Source organism: Schistocerca nitens, chromosome 9, assembly GCF_023898315.1.
Source record: "Schistocerca nitens isolate TAMUIC-IGC-003100 chromosome 9, iqSchNite1.1, whole genome shotgun sequence".
Classification (NCBI taxonomy): Eukaryota; Metazoa; Arthropoda; class Insecta; order Orthoptera; family Acrididae; genus Schistocerca; species Schistocerca nitens.
In genome coordinates, this window is record NC_064622.1 from 357424823 (window position 1) to 357446535 (window position 21713).

The 21713-nt window shown below is 42.0% G+C and overlaps 1 protein-coding gene across 4 annotated transcripts in view; it reads left to right on the plus strand.

Annotated features, from left to right (window-relative positions):
• LOC126203836 (mucin-5AC) overlaps positions 1–16461 on the plus strand; it is a 572866-nt gene extending 556405 nt beyond the window's left edge. For 2 of the 4 annotated variants that reach the window (XM_049938208.1, XM_049938210.1), the window contains one exon: positions 14398–16461. In XM_049938208.1, the coding sequence (XP_049794165.1) occupies positions 14398–14477 (80 nt within the window). In that variant the 3' untranslated portion in view covers positions 14478–16461. The remainder of the gene's footprint in view (positions 1–14397) is intronic. The other 2 variants (XM_049938209.1, XM_049938211.1) reach the window with 1 other exon arrangement.
• The last annotated feature ends 5252 nt before the right edge of the window (positions 16462–21713 follow it).

Below are 21713 nucleotides of genomic sequence, written 5' to 3' on the forward strand. Positions count from 1 at the left end.
CAGTTTACTGCACAGTTTTCCATACTTAGACTAACATTTTTTCATGTTCACATAAACCGAACATTTGGATTACCAGGGTTCGGATTATCAGGACTCCGCTGTAGTCATTCTCCTGGCCTCCGTGCACTGCGGCTTCATCTTTCCTCGTATGCCGTCTCTGTAGGGACAGTAGGTCTGTCAGTATTTGACCCCCCCCCCCCCCTACTTTGTTTCAACATCACAAACATCTTTAGCTGAAGCAACAGTTCTTCAGATAGAGGAATAGGACTCAACCCACAATGTCTTGTTGCATTACTTATCCCCGTGTACAAGCTAAAGATGTCGCTTTATCGTTTTCTATTATAGTATGCAGTTTAGACATATTTTGTTCCTTATTGCATTATTACATAGGTTAGTATATTTTCTTGTATCTCATTCTCCAGGTTGTCACTGTCTACTCATTACATACAATTGTTGTATTATTTTGTTACACCATTAATAAGTGTTTCTTATAATATTATTATGTATAGATTTATTACTGGTACACAGTGAGTGAGTGTTATCCTCACGGATAAGAAAAATAAAACCTCACAGATTTATTTCTTTAGAGTTAGCTTCATGTTTCATTTTATTGGCTTATAACATAGGAAGGTTTCTTATATTTAAGAGCAAGAACGTCATATATTGTGAAACTTCCTGGCAAATTAAAACTGTGGTGGACTGAGACTCAAACACTCAGTCCAGCACACAGTTTTAATCTGCCAGGAAGTTTCATATCAGTGCACACTCCGCTGCAGAGCGAAAATCTCATTATATATTGTGTTTCAACAACAACAGAGTAGATCTTGATATCTCAAGTTACATTTGGGGATATATAAATCTCCTTAATTATCTTTTCTAGTTACGTACGATATCCTCTTCCATAGCGTGATCACTTCTCCCTCTAACTCCTATTTAAATTCTTTATTGCGTCATAGCTGAAGCACCCCATTTCCATTTTTTTAGGTAGTACGGCACAACTTACTTTTATTTGTATGTGAAAGTGACCCACCCTAAACTATTTCCATAAAAGTGGTAGGTACGATTTCTGTTCTGAATGGACCTGACCTACTGTATAGATTAGTCACTCCAGGATCTGTGTACCCGCATAATATCCAATCCCATGAGCCCACATTCTTTGTAGACCTTATTTTTTGTCAGACAGTACTGGTCCGCATCTTTAACAGTTTTACTAAACGAGAACCAAGAGGTTTGTTAATATGTTACCTCAAATTTTCCTCTGTTATAATTTCAACACCCCCTTTTTCCTCTCTCTAGGTATTCTGTCCTACTCACTATCCTTGCCCTGTAGTATAGATAACTGTTTTCATTTGTATTTCTTGCATGCAAGTGTTCTCGACGTGCATCGATAACCCACTGGGTTTGTTCATCATGATTTATGCGATTCATTTAGTGTGTCGTACATTATTTCATTGATGTAGTCTTTATTCCCCTCGAAAATGTGATGCAACTGAATTGTCATTTGTCCATGTCCTCCTTACGTCATGAGAGTAGTCCATTGTCGTCACACTTTCTGAACTGTTCTGTAAACTCATTGTACTTTTTACAAAATTTTGAAGTTTGATTTCTAGAGTGTTAAGTGTGTCATCATTATTTAAGAGCTTGTTGTGCTCTAAAGAGTGTATCCATATATTTGTATTGGAAATCTCTAGTTGTACTTTGTCAAAGTTAACTCTAAAATTATGAAAATATTGCCTAAACTCTTTATTTACTATTTGATGTACTTTATCAGGTAAGTTTCTGTGAGACTGTTAACCTTTGTGTCAATATCTGTTAACTTCATTGCCTGCTCTGTTGTCTGAACTGTGAAGTCCTCTTATACTGCTTCAGTTACCTTACTAGAAATAGTTTCTTGCATGGTATCCTGTTTTGCATTTAACTTAACATACTGTTGTTGTTTTTATAGTATCCAGTTTGTCAGGTCAAAGATAACATTTTGAAATTTGTGCTCAGTCTTGAATTTAGCGTATAAAGTGTCAAAAAAAATTTTGTGATTATTTTCCCTCAATTCATCTTTTAAATATGATGTTACGTGAGTACTAGTTTCTTCTAATTTTTATTAATGCTGTTAACTGTATATTGTTATCAGCCAGTTGTTACTTCAGCAACTTAAAAAATCTCACTTATGTCTGTTTCCAAAGCCACACGTTTGTTTCTGAAGCCATGCCTTGTCACAATAGACAGTAGGTCATAACTGTGTGTGTGTGTAAGTATTTATCGTAAATGACTTTGTGTATAGGCTTCTTTCTTATAGATGACACACACACACACACACACACACACACACACACACACACACACACACACACACACAGTATGACAATTAACTGCTCAGCACATGTAGCATCTCATCAAATGGTGGCTGCTTGTGCCAGGTGATGGCAGTGTGCCGTTTGTGTTTGTAGACTGTAATTAGGTGGCTGTGTGCTGTCCGTGGTCGAAGATTGTCTCGGCTTGTTCTGTTGAGATGTAGCATGCTGCAGTACTGACGATTTCGGTGTCTCGCAGATAAGATCTCCGTTGAAATTCTTTCTAGTCAGTAATTGGAATGGGATTTATCCCTTTTTTTGCATCAAATGACACTGTAATATAATTGATACTGGTTAGCAATTTTCAATTTAAATTCACAACTAACTGCATAGCTCTGTATCTTCGTTTGTTTTCTTGTTGCCTGTAGCAACTTTAATCTTCTTTGCATACATGCTTAGTGAAAAATAAAGAAATACCCATTTTGGGTTTGTCATATTTGTTGGTTGAGTTTAGTTTGGTATCGCTCCTTGCACCCTGTACTGTGTGTGTCGCAATGTTCTGCTAAAGAGTCAGTTAGTCACTTTTTTTTTACGAATCTGGCTTGTATGTAATTCTGGATGCCATGTAGAATTTTATGGACCAACCATGCTGTGCCACACCCGTGTGTGATTCTCAGACTCACCTGTTCTGCTGTAGGAAATTGCTAAAGCTTTCCAACTAATGGCTTATACGAAATTATCAAGTGACGACTGAACATGTGTTTTGACTTTCAACCATTTGTTTCCATGTGTTTATTGTATAAGTGCATTTACAATTCAATCCATTAACATAATGTTAAGACATTGTTTCTCTATGAGAAGTCAAACTAGAGTGCCACCGATCCCACAGTAATACAAACGCTTTCTTAAATTACAATAAAAAATATCATTTGGTTTTCTCCTAAGATATTCATAATACTATTTATTGTGTGTGCCTCTTCTGGTTACATGGACTGCGTACCAGAAGCTCAGCAAGTACTCAGCAGTCTCCTGGCCTCTGCACACTGCGGCTACATCTTTTGTTGTTCACACTCTCTGTTGGTACACGCGTTATGTCTGTCGATATTACACCCCCATACTTTACTTAAATGTCTTCAACAGATGCGACAATTCTTCATTCAGTGGAACAGGACGTGACCCACAGTATCCTGTTACACTATAACACTACATAATCTTTTTACATATTTAGATGTGTATGGCTACAAGTATAATGTGTGAGGGTCAGTCTGAAAGATTATCAGAAGAACCTTTATTAAGATTATTGAAATGTGAAAATTCTTTAGTTGTATTGTATGTTAACCGGGGGTCTAGAAATGACAGAGGCTCTGACCTCGTCACAGCCGCAGTGGTCCACAACCCCACGAACCCCCCTGCGGGTCCGGGGATTAGAATAGGCCCGAGGTATTCCTGCCTGTCGTAAGAGGCGACTAAAAGGAGTCCATCCCCCTCACGGGGGTAGTTAGCGCCTGCGTCCGGAGACGGACGGTTTCACGACCTATAATCGTGGTCTTTTTGGTTTTTCCTTCTCGTTTCTTCCTTCCTTTTGTTGGTTCCTTTCTTTGCTCTTCTCCACTTCACTGTCTTCCTTACTTTTTCCCTTGACTTCTCCTTGCCTTCTCATTGCCTTCTTCTCCTTGCCTTCTCCTTGCCTCCTTCTCCTTGCTTTCTCATTGCCTTCTTCTCCTTGCCTTCTCTGGTCTCCGCCTCGGCGTTTGAGACAGTCTGTCCTCTTTCTCCCTCTCTCTTCTTTTTCCTCTTCTTCCTTCCTCCCTGTGCGTGTCTGAAGGCCGACCCACGCGTTCGCACGCGTAGCCGGTGACGGGGTAACGCGTAAGTCCCCGCCCTGGGTAGACATGTAAGGCACGCGCGTACCCCCTGGTAAAGGCCAGGCCCGGGGAGGGGTGATTGCCTGAGCTGATACCTTCTGACCATGCCGATTGGTCCCTCCGTCTGTTTCTCGGGAGGTGTGACCTGAGGTGTAAACATTCACCTAAGGCGGGAGTGCCCTCTGAGAGGGTCCCCACAAGGAAGGAGCGCGCCATCGGAGACGCTGGCAATCATGGGGGATTCCTCCGCAATGGATTCTACTCCATCGCTTTCGACTTCGACCCACAAACGGAAACGTGACCAGCCAACAGTGACAAAAATACTACCGCCTGCCCCACAGTTCCTCGTCGTTTCTCGATCTGAGGACGGAAAGGATTTTTCCTCTGTCAACCCTTTCGTTATCCAGAAGGGCGTAGATGCCATAGCCGGATCTGTCAAATCTTGTACCAGGTTGCGTAACGGTACCTTATTACTAGAAACTGAGAGTGCCTTTCAGGCACAAAAACTGCTTCGGGCCACACTCCTGTACACATTCCCTGTCAGGGTGGAGGCTCACCGAACTTTGAATTCATCTCGTGGTGTGGTCTATACTAGATCCCTCGACGGCTTGACTGACGAGGAGATTCAATCTTTCCTCGCTGAGCAGGGCGTGACGGCTGTCCATAGGGTCATGAAAAAGGTCAACAATGACCTTGTACCGACCCGGACACTTTTCTTAACCTTCGATAGTGTTAAGCTGCCATCGCGCATCAAGGCGGGCTACGAGGTTATTTCTGTTCGCCCCTATGTCCCGACACCTACGCGCTGCTACCAGTGTCAGCGTTTCAGTCACACTCGACAGTCTTGTTCCAATGCGGCTAAATGTGTCACTTGTGGCAGGGATGCCCATGAGGGTGACTGTCCACCTCCGTCTCCTCGTTGTGTGAACTGTCAGGGTGACCATGCCGCATCCTCCCGCGACTGTCCTGTCTATAAGGAAGAACGCTGTATCCAGGAAATTCGAGTCAAAGAGAAAGTGTCCACCTCGGCTGCTCGCAAGCTATTGGCTAGTAGGAAGCCCACGCTGCTCCCAGCGGGGAAATACAGCACTGTCCTCGCCTCTCCTCGGACTACCCGGGAGGTAGCAACCCAGACATGCGATCTGACCTTCAGCACCACGGTCGTCCGTTCGGCCAGTGCTAAGATCGCGCGGTCGACGTCTCCTCTTCGTCCCATCACCCCACAGACACCAGCCCCTTCATCAGCTTCTGCTAAGACGAAGACCCAGAAGTCAGATGCACGGGCCTTCAAGAAGGAACCGTCCCGTGCAGACTTCCTACGTACCTCGACCTCCCAGCCTTCGTCCGGTACTTCCACCAAACGACCATCCAAGAAGGCTAATAGGAAGCACAGTTCTCCTTCTCCGCCACGGCGCATTTCTTCTCCTGCGCCACCCAGCGGTTGCTGCCCCAGGCCGTCATCCCTTTCGCCTGGCCGCACCGCTGGTAGCCGAATATCTGGCCGTTCACCGGCGGAGGAAGCTCCCCCTCCCGGCCATCTTCCCAAGATGGCCGATGAACCTATAGAACCAATGGACGATGACTGTCCGCCTACTGATAGCGGCGGCAGTGCTCGCTCGAAGCCAGGCCCTCAGCGGCCTTCGAGGTGACCCCTTCTCTCATCTTCCTTTTCTTCCGATGGCACTTATTAACTGGAATATTCGCAGCGTTCGCTCCAACCGAGAGGACTTGAAGTTGCTGCTCCGCTCGCATCGTCCGCTCGTCGTAGCCCTCCAGGAAACGAAGCTACGCCCATGCGATCAAATTGCCTTGGCACACTACACCTCTGTGCGTTTTGACCTACCCCCTGTGGTAGGTATCCCAGCTCATGGAGGGGTTATGTTGCTGGTCCGGGATGATATTTACTACGATCCCATCACGTTGCACACCGGCCTGCAGGCAGTTGCCATCCGCATTACTCTCCCCACTTTTACGTTTTCCTTTTGTACCGTTTACGCTCCATCGTCATCTGCCATTACCAGGGCAGACATGACGCAACTTGTTGCTCAGCTACCTGCACCATTTTTGTTAACTGGAGACTTCAATGCCCACCATCCTCTTTGAGGCTCTCCAGCATCCTGCCCGAGGGGCTCCTTGTTAGCAGACCTTTTCAACCAGCTCAATCTTGTCTGCCTCAATACTGGCGCCCCTACTTTTCTTTCGGACACATCTCATACCTATTCCCATTTAGACCTCTCTATATGTACTCCCCAACTTGCACGCCGGTTTGAGTGGTATGCCCTTGCTGATACATATTCGAGCGACCACTTCCCGTGTATTATCCATCTCCTGCAGCATACTCCCTCTCCGTGCTCCTCTCGTTGGACCATCTCCAAGGCAGACTGGGGGCTCTTCTCTTCCAGGGCGACCTTTCAGGATCAAACCTTCACAAGCTGCGATCGTCAGGTCGCACACCTCACGGAAGTCATTCTCGCTGCTGCTGAATATTCCATCCCTCACCCTACCTCTTCTCCACGTCGCGTACCGGTCCCCTGGTGGACCGCAGCATGTAGGGACGCTATACGTGCTCGTCGACGTGCTTTACGCACCTTTAAACGCCACCCTACAGTGGCGAATTGTATTAATTATAAACGATTACGTGCTCAGTGTCGTCGTATTATTAAAGAAAGCAAGAAAGCCAGCTGGGCTGCTTTCACCAGCACCTTCAACAGTTCTACTCCTTCTTCTGTTGTCTGGGGTAGCCTGCGCCGGCTATCTGGCACTAAGGTCCACTCCCCAATTTCTGGCTTGAAGGTCGCGAATGAAGTCCTTGTGGCCCCTGAGGCTGTCTCCAATGCCTTCGGCCGCTTTTTCGCCGAGGTTTCGAGCTCCGCTCATTACCACCCTGCCTTCCTCCCCCGCAAACAGGCCGAGGAGGCTAGGCCACGTGACTTCCGCTCCTCGAATTGTGAAAGTTATAATGCCCCATTCACCATGCGGGAACTCGAAACCGCACTTGGCCGATCACGGTCCTCCGCTCCAGGGCCTGATTCTATTCATATTCAGATGCTGAAGAACCTTTCTCCTGCGGGTAAAGGTTTTCTTCTTCGTACATACAATCGCATCTGGATTGAGGGACAAGTTCCCGCATGCTGGCGCGAGTCTATTGTTGTCCCGATTCCTAAGCCGGGGAAGGACAAGCACTTGCCTTCCAGTTATCGACCTATCTCGCTTACCAGCTGTGTCTGTAAAGTGATGGAGCGAATGGTTAACTCTCGATTGGTTTGGCTGCTCGAGTCTCGCCGCCTACTTACCAATGTACAATGTGGATTTCGTAGGCGCCGCTCTGCTGTCGACCATCTGGTTACCTTGTCGACCTTCATCATGAATAACTTCTTGCGGAAGCGCCCGACCGCGGCTGTGTTCTTTGATTTGGAGAAGGCTTACGACACCTGTTGGAGGGCGGGCATTCTCCGCACCATGCATACGTGGGGCTTTCGCGGTCGCCTCCCTCTTTTTATTCGTTCCTTTTTAATGGATCGACAGTTTCGGGTACGTGTGGGTTCTGTCCTGTCAGACACCTTTCGCCAGGAGAATGGGGTGCCACAGGGCTCAGTTTTGAGCGTCGCTCTCTTCGCCATCGCGATCAATCCAATAATGGATTGCCTCCCAGCTGATGTATCAGGCTCCCTTTTCGTGGACGATTTTACCATCTATTGCAGCGCGCAGTGTCCACGTGTCTTGGAGCGCTGTCTTCAGCGTTCTCTTGACCGTCTTTACTCCTGGAGTGTCGCCAATGGCTTCCGTTTTTCTGCCGAGAAGACGGTCTGTATTAACTTCTGGCGCTACAAAGAGTTTCTCCCACCGTCCTTACGACTCGGTCCCGTTGCTCTCCCACTCGTGGAGACAATCAAATTTTTAGGCCTTACCTTTGACAGGAAACTTAGCTGGTCTCCACATGTGTCATATTTGGCCGCCCGTTGTACCCGTTCTTTAAATGTCCTCCGTGTTCTCAGTGGTATGTCGTGGGGAGCGGATCGAACCGTCCTACTTCGTCTATATCGGTCGATCGTCCGCTCCAAGCTGGATTATGGGAGCTTCGTTTACTCCTCTGCACGGCCATCCATCTTACGCCGCCTCAACTCCATACAACATCGGGGTTTACGACTTGCGATCGGAGCATTTTATACCAGTCCCGTAGAGAGTCTTCATGCTGACGCTAGCGAATTGCCACTCACCTACCGGCGCGATATACTGCTTTGTCGGTATGCCTGTCGGCTACTGTCAATGCCCGACCATCCTTCTTATCGTTCCTTTTTTGACGACTCTCTTGACCTTCAATACGGGTTGTATGTCTCTGCCTTGCTACCCCCTGGAGTTCGCTTTCGTCGCCTCCTTCAACACCTTCATTTTTCACTCCCTGCAACCTTTCGAGTGGGCGAGAGCCGCACGCCACCTTGGCTCCAGGCTCAGGTCCGCGTTCACCTCGACCTTAGCTCGCTCCCAAAAGAGGTCACCCCCGGTTCGGTCTACCACTCCCGTTTTTTGGAACTTCGTTCGAAGTTCAACAACTTGACTTTCATTTATACAGATGGCTCTAAGACCAATGACGGGGTCGGGTGTTCCTTTATTGTCGGGGCACAAAGTTTCCAATACCGGCTCCATGGCCATTGTTCGGTCTTCACAGCTGAGCTCTTTGCCCTCTACCAGGCTGTTCTGTACATCTGCCGCCACCGACATTCTGCTTATGTCATCTGCTCAGATTCCCTGAGCGCCATCCAGAGCCTCAGTGATCCGTACCCGGTTCACCCTTTCGTACACCGGATCCAACGCTCTCTTCAGCAGCTGGTGGACGTCGGTACGCCGGTTAGCTTTATGTGGGTTCCTGGCCATGTCGGTATCCCTGGGAACGAAGCTGCAGATGCCGCGGCCAAGGCTGCGGTCCTCCAGCCTCGGACAGCTTCTTGTCGTGTCCCTTCGTCCGATTTTAGCAGGGTCATTTGTCGGCGCGTTGTGTCGCTGTGGCATGCCGATTGGGCTGCACTTACCGACAACAAGCTTCGGGCCTTGAAAGCTCTTCCCGTGGCTTGGACGTCCTCCTCACGCCCTTCTCGGCGGGAGGAGGTCGTTTTGGCAAGGTTAAGAATTGGACACTGCCGGTTCAGCCATCGCCATCTGCTGACGGCTGCGCCGGCGCCGTTCTGCCCATGTGGGCACTTGCTGACGGTTAGTCACATTTTAATGTCCTGTCCCGATCTTAAAACACTGCGCCTCGATCTTAACCTGCCTACTACTTTAGATGCCATTTTAGCGGATGACCCACGAGCAGCTGCTCGTGTTCTTTGTTTTATCAATTTGACATACCTCGCTAAGGACATTTGATGATGTTTTTAATCCTCTGCCTGTCAGTCTGTCTTTTATTGTGTTTTCCCTTTTAGTTGTTGTTGTCAACTTGTGCCTCGCGGTGCATTCTTAGAGTAGTCAGGGCGCTAATGACCATTGAAGTTGTGCGCCCGAAAACCACAAAAAAAAAAAAAAAAAAAAAAAAAAAAAAAAAAAAAAAAAAAAAAAAAAAAAAACCACGAAGACTACTGCAGTCCACTTCAGCCCTCCGCCGCCCCACACCGAACCGCTCTTTCAGGGTTATTGTGCGGTTCAGTCCTGGGTGGACTTTCATGGCTGGAAATGTCACATTCCTATTTATAAAGTGACCCCAATGTTTCATTCCCATCTGTGGAAGACCATTCCAAAGGGGACTGTAGCTTTTTTGAATGTCTATGTCACTCCCAGGCTCGCTACTGATGGCAGCACAATTCCATTTACGTATATTCCCACATAGTACCATGGTGTCAGTTGCTTGAAATATCTGAGCCCAATTGGTCTTTGTTGGGTGCCATTGACCGCTATTGCTATCCCCCCATGACGAAAGACTGACGCACATCTTCAGCACTAAGATCCAGATGTCACTCAATTTAATGCCTTTCTCCTTTCTATCAAAATTCCTGGGATGTTATAAGTATCTATGGCCCTTCTGTATAGCCTTTCATGGTACCTGCTTGTGGCTTTCAGTACTTTGGTCTTGCCAAAACAAATGTGGTGGTCTTGTAGCTGCAGAGCCACAGTTCATCTACCCCTTCTACAATTGCTCTTGTGCTCTGTCAGTTTTTGACTGTTCTTATTGTAGTGCCCATGTACACCTCCCCACAACTACACGGAATCCTATAAATCTGTACTTTTTCCAGCAGTTTGCAAGCATCCTTGGTCAGTTTTAGCTGATTCTGTATCTTCTTGGTGGGTTTGTAGATTACTGTGATTAGTTTTTTCAAGATTTTTTTCCCTATGCGATCAGTAATGTCCTTAATGAAAGGCAAGAAAACTTTAAATTTCACAGGTGCTTGGCATCATTACTACTTTTGTGCAGCTGTCTTTAACTCTTTTTACCTCAGCAGATGAGTAACCATTTTTGAGCACTGCATTACTGAGATGTATTAATTTCGCATCAAGCAGCTCGGGTTTGCAGATGTTCCTTTCCCTATGTGCCATTATTTTTAATGATGCCTTATTTTTGTTGTTGTTGGTGGTTCAAATCCTGGTTTAGGTAACGCTCTTCCATGCGAAGGTTTTTGGTATACTGTGTGGCCTAAGCTACCATCATCTTTCTTGAAAACTGGCATGTCAAGAAAATTTAATCTCCATCCTGACTCTTCCTCTATGCTCAACTGAATCTTTGGATTAATCCTGTTGAGAGTCCTGTGAAAATGACTTAGTTCCTCTCAGTAGTGCCTCAGCAAAACACACACGTCATTCACATAGCAGAACCAAATACTCAGCTTTTTGTTGGAAAATGCATGCCCCTCTAATATTTCCATGAAGAAACTTGATGTGACTGGGCTTACGTGGCTTCCCATAGCCGTGTTATCTGTTTGTTTGCAGACTCATTGTTCTGTTTGAAATACGTGGTTGTGAGGCAGTACTTAAACTATTCTGTGCAATATTGGGAGGGGAAATGTGGTTCAGCTGTTGTGACACCTCATTGAGCAGAATCATAGTAAGTATAATGCATATCAAAACTATTGTGCCCTCCAGCTGGACCATTATGCTGTCTAATAATTTACTTACAAAACGTGGGGAATTTTTGATATAGGAATCCAATAAGCCCACATATGAGTGTAATAATGTTTTTCAGAACTTTGCAATTGAATAGGTGGGTTGAACCAGTGACACTAATGATAGGTCTTCAGAGGTACACATTCTTTATGCACCTTAAGCACCCATAAAGTTGTGGTGGTGGTGCAACTGAATTGAACAGACTTTTCTGAATGTTCTGTTTGATAGAGCACGTTTTTATCAATAGTGGAACAGTTCTAAGCACTCTGTCAGTGGTGTCTTTACTCAGTTTACTATATATCACAGTAAGACTAATGACTTACGGCATTCACAGGTATATAATTAACCGAGTAAAGACCTCACTGACAAAGTTTTTGAAACTGTCAACGCACTTTATAAAGTTCTGTATTGGACAGAACATTCAGGAAAATTTTGCTCAGTTCAGTTGCACTGTAAGAAAGACTGAGGGGTTCCTGGAGCTGCGCGCACACACACACACACGCGCGCACACGCACACACGCACGCACACGCACGCACGCACGCACACACACACACACACACACACACGCGCACACACACACACACACACACACACACACACACACACACACACACACACACACACACACACACACACTGAATCTACAACCCCCTTGAAAATGTCCTCCGCGTATGAGGATGAAACATTGGGTTTCAATGTGAAATCTATTCAAGCAAGACACAATAGTCGGAAATTTTATAAATTGTGATTGCTGTAGATGCCACTCATTAACATTTCTTGAGTAGGGGAATAGCCTGCTTAGTTGATGGAAATAAGCACCTGCCCAAACCCAACTTGGTTATATGGCTGTGAACATGAAATAAAGTTGCTCTGTACATTGTTTCTCATGTCTCCAGAAGTCCAGAATGTTATGACGTTTGTTGTGTAGCTATTTCTTTTTTAACATTAAGCTGCCTAAAACCAAAGAAGTAATTTCATTTTGTACCTTGACAGTACCTTAGCACTTAGCATACAGTTGTTAGACTTGTTAACTTTGACAAAAAACCTGTCCTGACAGTGACAGTACTTTCGTTCAGATGAAAAGGCTCACAACATCCTTAAAGATGTTGAAAGGTGTTAGCAAAGAAATGTACACTGATACTGCAGACTGTTGCAATTAATCGAAAATTTTAGATGTTCATGGTCAATATTTTGAAAAATGTGGAGCATTATTGTTGAAGATATGTGGTGTAACTGAGTCACGGGGGGAAAAAAAAAACCTGCAGATCATTTTCCAGCCAAAACTGGAATTACAACACTGACTTGGAAAACCGTTTTTCTTTCCAGTTGTGAAGCCATTTTCGTATGCTTTTAGCCACAATAAAGACTACTGAAAGAGTCGATTTATTGTGGCTTCATAGACAAAGGCAGTACCGTTACTGTAAGGAAGTGAGAGTTAGATGTAAAGAAAGATGACAGCAAAATAGATATATGTGACTTTTGATGAGAGTAAAGAATGAATTGACTGTATATGCTGTTAATGAGAAGAAAGCTCAACATAGATATAAGTAATTGAATCAATAAAACAATTTACTGACAAAGTGGTGGCACTGGCAGAAGAGTTGAAGGGGAAGGACGAAGAGTGAAGGAAAATGACATTGGGGAGGATGGAGAGAGATCAGGGAAACTAGTGGAGTTTGGAAAAATTGCCCAGAAACCTGGGTAACAGGAGGATACAGGACATTCACGTGCCTGATCGGTTTACGTAAGACAAAGTAAACAATCAATAGTTGCTGCTGCATTTGTGCAACTTCATTCTGAGTTGCCATAGTTTAAATATACATATAATGTCCCTACACCTTGCAAAATTTAGGGTAGTGTTGTGTATAATAGCATTAACAACCTTAACTCCAGTTGCAATAAGATTTATAACAATATTTCCTTTGGACATCTTTGGCTCATGATGTTTTTAAATGGAGACCTACTATTCCCTTACACTTTCAAATTGTAACAAATTGTGAAGGGAGCAAGTTTGTTTTATCACAATATGGGCTGTGAGTGGAGGTGTGAAATTCTCTTGCTCAAGTAGTCAGATAATACTGTATTCTATTTCTATACTGATAACCCACGTGGGCACAATCCTGTTACATGTTGGCTTATCTTTGCCTTCACAGGTCTTTGAACTGACTTAACATGCAAGTTTAAGGGGCACCTATATTTTAATATGGACTTTGAACCACGGTGCAACTTTGCATGTATTATACACACAAAATCATGGCCAGACATGAAAATCTGTGTCGTAGAAAAAACTTAGGACCAACTGAGTACTGAACCTCTGACTTCTGTAGCATATCAACAATACACGAACTGGGCACTTGTGGTGGGTAGTCTTATAGCAAGTACCCCAGTGACCCAAGTATCTGTGATAATTGTTTAGTTGTCCTTTGGCTTGAACAGGAATTACTTAATCAATTTTTGTAGCTATCTGAGAGTCCAACAAAACAGCTTTCAGCAATGGTACTGAAGAGTCAGTGCTGCTGCATCATTATGGTATGGTAGTTAAAAAGGCTGGCAAGTCTTCACTGTGCTGCAAGTTTGTATAGTGAGCAAGTGAAGTGTGTGCCTGGCCTTGGTGACATTGCTATTTAAGAGTGAGAGAGAGGTAATTATGTAAAGCCCAAAATGCAGAGGGAAAATGGAATTGTAACTGAAGCCTTTCATATTTGCTATTATTCTCCTTTTTAATGGAGAATTACATCAGAAACTAAGATATCTTAACGGAATGTAGGATGAAAGAGACAAAAGATTCATGCAGTATACTAAAGTTAACATTTGAAGACCTCCATTAAAAGCTTCTGTAGAACTAACACATCTTTGAAATTTAGAGATGACTGGCATTCTGTTGTTTATGACATTGCCAACTTCATTGGGCCTTTTTTTCACTGTCTTCAAACATATTTTTGGCTAATGTAACATAGATTTTCTCTTTTATCCTAATGATATTGAAATGTATAACTTCATGCAGGAGAGAGAAAATGCTTGTAGACAACATTCCAGTAGAAAGAGGTTTAAAGATGTATAAGAAACATTACAGCAACATAACTGATGTGTGTTTTCTTTCTTCAGTGTGAAGCTATGTTCTTTTTTAATTAGTTCAATCTCTCTCTCTCTCTTTCAGCGTGGGATGATATTCTGAAGGAGATGTCATCAACAGCGGTACAGTCTGGAGCCAAAGTCCGGTATTACAGTGGACAATGAAAAAGTGCATATAAGCTGTGATTTGCTATAAAATACAGTGCTATTTGTGCATTGTAACTTTCTTTTTTGTGCATATATTTGCGTTTTTATGTTCCTTAGTTTCTTGTTGCAAGGAACTAAAGAGCTTCAGGCAAGTAACTTGCATTTAAAACTGTGAATTTACCAATAGGAGCTCATAGAATTCAACAGTTTGTCACAGATGAGTGTTATAGAGGTATATTTCAGCATGTTGTTATTGTTAAATATTGCTGAAATGTGTGTTTGTACATGCCGAAGTGAGTGTGTTGGGGAAGTTAATAGTGAATAGTATTTTGAAAACTGTTGTGCCACACTGAAGAGCAAAGTGACAGACTTCACATTATTGAGGATGTATTTTTTGTCCGTATCCCAGAAAGTGACTCAAAACTAAGACAATAAAATAACACAAATGAAAATTATAAAGTTGCTTTGCTTTGTGCGCCATATTAAGAGAAACTGGGAAGATGACTGTTAGGCAGTGGTTATTCATTGTGTTATATTTAAGCAGCCTGAAGGGGAATGCATGTGATAGTAAGTGATAAATTATCGTGCGTTCTGGGTATACTGAGAAGAGTGAGTGAGCAGATGTGTGTGAGTGTGATTGTGTGTTAGGAAGTTACCTTGTAACTTTTTGAAAATGAAAGCAAAAAACTGTTGTTGGCAGTTGTTTTAAATTGATTTGTTTGCATGTTATGAGTTTATAGGTTCATGGACCTGTCGAATGTAATCAGTTTGTATGTACATATATTATGTGTAATCGAAAATGCACATACCAGTTTTCCTGCTAAAAATCAACATTTTTTGTGGATAAATGATCGTGAAGACTTTTGAGTGTGGCAAGCGAAGCTGATATTGTGTCATCAGTGAAGAGGCACACGTTGTGTGACATCGGCAGCGCTGTCTGAATGTCACAGCTAACTTGTGTAAAAATATACTAGTGAAATGGACAGCAACAATTAGCAGTCAGAAACTGAGATTTGAATGAAGTGGCTTTCGTGTATTCTGTTTTTGTTTTTTGCAGATGTAATTTATCTGTGCTTTGGAACCACAGAAGAAACAAATTGCTTTTTAAAGTTGTAGGAACTATGTTAAAACTGTATATGTTAACGGTTGGAACATGATGGCCCTCTCCGGAAAACAAATCACAAATCTTGTGGTATCAGACTTTTACGGAATAATGAGTTTGATTTCATACTTTGGTTTACTTAAAATATTTAATTGCTTAATACTGACTACCACGACCAAAGTTTTTAAAGACGTTACTAAATACTATCTTTGTTATTACCACAAGACATGTGAAATCATGTTGTTAGTTCCAGTTTTGAGTAATAATGATAAAATCATGAAATTAAGCAAGATATATCCGATGTTATAAATAGCAAATGGCTTTCGCGACACAGTTAAGCATTGCCATCAGACCTTATATGTGTGAGTGCTATCTCACATCCAGCAGTCTATGATACATTGTAAGTAAAATAAAGTAAAAAAAAAAATAATGACTGCATAAAGGCTGTTTACATCTTCTGCTCTTATGCTTGATAAAAGTTTCAAGCTGTCTGAAGAGCAGCAAAATGTTAAAACAGGCTTTGAATGGAAAGGTTTACAAACTTACGGATCTCATGTGTACAGAGGGTAGACATATGAGAAGTGTAAAAACCTATGTTTGTATTGTCTTCTGTATATTGAGCCCATTTTAATCATTTGGTTGTTAACCATACCAGTCTTTATCTGTTTTGCAAGACAGAAATAGTAATTTATAAAAACGTTGAAGGCTGTTTGATTCTAAAACTGCACATTCGAAAACACCCATACATATTCTACAGTCAGTACTCAAAATTGTTCTTACTGTTTATTAAATTTATAAGAGGAAGATCCTGTAATGGACAGATTTTGAAAACTTATTTTGGCATTTTCAGATAATTGGCATAACTTTGTTACATGCATTGGTTTCTTTATTTATGCAGTAAAGTCTTTGTTCTAGAACCTTTGTACAGTTTTTATAAGAGGTGCTATTGTTCTGTTGTTCCCTTTTCCTTGTTTCCTTTATGTATTTCCAGTACTGTGATATAACTTTACTTTATATTTCATATTTGCGTTAAATGATAATTCAGTCAAATTCTGCGAGTGAGTATGATTTCTGTTTTAAGTGAGGCTTACAAAACGTGTTCCTATGAGGTTTTAAATAATTAAGTTGGACTAACCATGTATAAATTTCCCTTTACACACTGTATAGTCTCGTTGCACTAGGTGGCACGCAAAGGATGAAAACTTGTATTTTAATATTAACTGTTTTAATAACATACAAATGTACACACACACACACACTTGTACATAGTAATAAGCAAAATTTGTGTTAATCGGTTATAGGATATGACCACTTCATGTAAAAGAGGGATGACCCAGTTCTACACTGAACATAAATTTCTTGATTGTCTTGATAATATGGGAATACAGAAATTTGGCATTGTGGTAAGCATCTAGAATGTTCTAACAGATTTCATCCACTGTGAGAAGACCTCAAAGCCAAAAGTTATACCCAAATCAACAGATTTACCCAAAAAGACGTGCAACACAAGTGAGGTGACATTATCTTGCCAGTCATAATCAGAAAGCGGTTTTCAGTGTTTCGAATAGAAGCCAGATTTGTCAGTGCTGTAATGCTTCTGTTCTTGTGGGTAGGTACACACACACACACACACACACAAAAAGCAGAATTGGTGATGGCCAAACTTGCTTACAACAGATGCAGAGCAAAATGCAAAAAACCAGTAGAACCTGAGACTATTACGTACAACATAATACTTCATATTCTCTGCAATTTTTGTTTGAAAATGCGCATCAACATACATTTTATAAGTATTTGAATTTTTTTATTGCCATTATTTCTATAATGTACCTTTTCTCATAAACTGATTGAGCAATAAAGCTGGAATTTCACTGTTTACATCAGTGTAAGAGGCTAATAATAAACTGTGTGGAATAGATTTTTGTTGAAGGTCATAGTTGCTTTGAAATTAATTTTTCAGTTTTGTGTTACCTGGGGCTTCTCCATCTTCCCCTGCATATGATTATTCAGTAAGTAATTCTTAAGAACCCTGTCAAATTTCAGGGTGTCAGCTTTTATGGTTCCTAAGAAAAAGTGGAGTATAGCCCAAAAAAGTCAGTTTAAAGCAATTTGCATTTAAAGATTTTATTTAAGTTTTTGTCAGTATAGCTGTACCTTTAGTGACTAATGCAGTCCATGTCCATAATCTTTATTCTCTTCCTTGTGTTCCTGGTGGAATCTCTTCCCGCCTGCTTTGCCTAGCCAACTTCTGCATTTTTTATTCTACTGACTGAGCTTTGTCCAGTCGTGTTTCATTGATGCTTCTGAGTGTCTTCAGTGTGAATGAATGCACCTGGATAGAAGCCTAATCTCTGCAGGCACTTAGTTCTACCTACACTTCCACTACCGATCACTAGATTTGCATCACATGCAGCTATCCTCATAACAATTGAGGACACATATACTGTTTTAGGACAACACATCCATATAAGGTGATTGTAGCTCTCATTTGTATTCTGTGTTTCCCATGTACATAGTTTATCAGCAGTTAATAATTGGCTAGGTACCTGAAAGTTGGTTTTATAAGACCTAAAACAGTGACGAACCATGTTTGTTGGTATATGGGTTTCCACTGGCTTCTGCCTGAAGATATTTGTACCATGATATGTCACAAAGGGAATGTTGAGGATTATCATGTGTGGAAAGTTTGTGAAAGAATATTGCCCACACAGCTTGCTGCGTTCTTTCACACTGTTAATTATCCCTGATAGTGTGTCCATAACAAATTTGGAAAGTGTGAATTTTCTTGTTTGGCAGTCTGTTAACACTTCCCAATGGCTTTCCATCTTCTAATTTCTTGCCTTTCGTCTTCTAATTTCTTGCCTTTCGTCTTCTAATTTCTTGCCTTTCGTCTTCTAATTTCTTGCCTTTCGTCTTCTAATTTCTTGCCTTTCGTCTTCTAATTTCTTGCCTTTCGTCTTCTAATTTCTTGCCTTTCATTTCTTTTCACTCAGTGATACCTTTCTCCCATTTGCTTTCGAATATGCCTCACATATTCAAGTTTTTCAAGTTTAGTTCGTGAGGCACAATGATTGGTCTCTGAAACAGTCTTTTAAAGTCCTGGAATCTTAATCACCCTGATATTTCACATACCTAACACCATACAGTTCAGCTGACTTTTGGAATATTAGTTCCATTCCAGCTGCTGCCATCTGACCACTTGAACCCTGGTAATTCTTACTGCACACTTTCTTGTGTTCCTGCTGCCACCTTTCTTCTTCACTGCTGTCATTGTTGTTTCTTGTTTCACACTGAAAGCAATAGTTGCTCATTAGTTGGAAGTCTAAAGGTTTTCCCAGTATCCACTCCAGTGACTGGAGATACACTGAAGTGATGCATGACCTCTCTTCATCCAGGTTCCATTACAAGAAACACACAAATCTGTCTCCACTATGCAGTGTCCTTCACCCCTTTCTTTTTTAATATCTACAGCTTCCTCAAGAGCTGCTCTCATGACGTCCTTGCACTCAACTTCAAGAGCACTGAGGGAGGAGTGTTCTGTTGTAATCACTGAATCTAGTCACTGGTTCATCTAGCATAAAACAAATTTGTGCCTTCTTCGCTTACACGTAAGCATCGCATGGTGTAACACAATCTTTTATTCGCCTAGTACATCTTTCCGTGGAGAGCAGAATTCTTTAACTGAACTGAACAGAACATATTTACAAGCTTTTACACAAAATATGCATATTACTTACAAAGCCAGTTCTGTCGCCGTCGTCATACAGTCTGAGACCCTTTGACCCACAGTTACCACAGAAAACATTAATCATATGGGCAAGTATTTCTGAGTCAGTTAACCTAAATCCACTGGAAAACTCATCTTTGGCACTGTACACAGCGTCATCAATTCTTTCACTAATTTTCTTCGATGAACTCAGTGACTTTGTTGAAAATCATTCTTCACACTTTGGAGGAGCATCGGTAACACTTTAGTTAAATTTTCTGTACCTTTTACAAGTGAAATTTGCCATTTTCTCACTTTGTTGAATATGCATCCACTGTTACAACCCATATGGAGCAAGAAAGATTGATATATGCAAAACTAAAAACTGAAATAAATTTGTAGGACATACTATTAAAAAAAGGATGTTGTAAACAAAGGAACAAGCAGAGCCAATCTTTCTGAGAGCCTTATAGACTCGTATGCCGTTTAGATTGTGTGAACAAGAAATTAATGCCCCAAAAATTTCTAGCGTAGAGGTGGTGTGGGTTACAGCATAGAAAGCCGTGGCATGGCGGGTGCAGATGTCCAGAAAAACCTATTTAAAACATGTTTCTAACCAAAATCTAATAAATTACGCAATAAAAAACTAAGTAAAGGAGCATTATGTTTAACGTTGCTCTTATATGACTTAGTTTTAGAAGCTTGTATTCAATATCGCATAGTCATTTAGGAAAGAAAGTTTGGTGATGAGAGATCTGAAGTTCAAACTTGATTGAAATCTCATATTATGCAGTTAATGATGTACCATTGTGGAATATCATTCATCAATATTAACAAAATTATTTTTTTGGATGTTACTCAGGTAAGTATGATAGTAACATTACTATCTGTTGCACCTTAACTGCTAGAGATACAGTGCAAGTCAGTAGTAGACAAAAATGAGGTTTACTACATGAATACTGGTGACAAATGTTACATTCTAGTTTTAGAGTGTGAAAAGATTGCTTCCATTGAATACAGGGAGAAGTATCGCTAATCACCGTACCTCATTCTTGTTGTAGACAGTGATAAAAGTAGACTTCTCAAGTTGAAATACTGAAATAGCATTTTCTCTCTGATAGCAGCAACACCTCAGTGTCAGTGTTGCGGTAGTCCTGTTCATAAGCACTCCACACATCAGCAGAGAATATACGAATGCTCTTCTGCAAAGATTTTCTTCTGTATATCAAGCTGTGTGTTTCTGCACCCTCCCCACTATCCTGCCTCTCAAGCCTTGCACTTATCCTGCTCCCCTGAAGCTTTGTACTTCATTTCACTTCCCACACTAATTTGCCATGGCTTATGTTGAATTCAAAGGGACTCAATCGAGTTTCATCTGCGTTTGAATTGTTAACCTAGGACTTGTGGAGTTTCATGGGGTAGTTTGCCGCTACCACAGGGTGTGTACAACCCAGAAGATCTGGGAAAAACCTGGGAATTTTTTCATCTGGGGGAAGACTGGGGAAAACCCGGAAGTTTTTTAGAATTCTGGGAATTTTTCATTGTTTTAGTTTTCAGTTAAATTTTTGTAATATTGACTGTTAAGAACCAATACTCTAACAAGGGATATTACTGTATCTCGCTGCAGCAGAATAATACTGCAGCAATAAAACATGACATAGGAAAACAAACAAAAATAAAACTTACGGTTGCTAAGGAAATGCGCCATATACAGCAACAAAACACAGTGCTCACACAAGTGTCTGCCAACAGCAAAATGTTAATTGCCTCAGAGTGTGATGTCACAACTGCTTACATTAGATTTGTTTGAGCAGTTGCGACTGAGCTCATGCGCATGCGCAGTTGGTCGTGTGTGAGTAGTACCTTCTCCTGCTTCTGGCTACAGAAGTGTGGCAGTTAGCTGTATAAGCAATAGCAACAAGCAGGCAGATACCACCTGGAAAAAAAATTATAGGGGGTGGGAGACAAAGTGGGGTATCTTCCCCAGTTGGCAATTTATTGGGGGGGGGGGGGGGGGGGCGCGCACTTTGTTTCACAAAGCGCCTAGCATCCAGCACACGTTGGTATATTGATTATTCATATGATTTTGAAACACATCCCTGTTGAATAACAGGCAGGAAAGATTACATATTATCTTCTCGGTGTATCCAAGAAAATGAAATTTTGGCAGAAAATTTTTTGCGAGAACTCTACCCTGGTAAGAGCAAGTTGTACAATGCCCAACTAGCAGCCACTAAAGTTCTATTCTGGGAGTAGTGTGGAAAACATGTTGTAGGAACACGTAATAACGCCTAAACGGAGAGTAAACGCGGGATAACTAAAACGGTGATTGTGGCAGTGTTAGTAAAGTTAACTGGAGAATAAGTTTTAACCCTGGCAGGAATATTTACAGAATTAGTGATAACAATATTGTTTGTTAGAACGAGGAAGGAGGAGAAATGAGGAT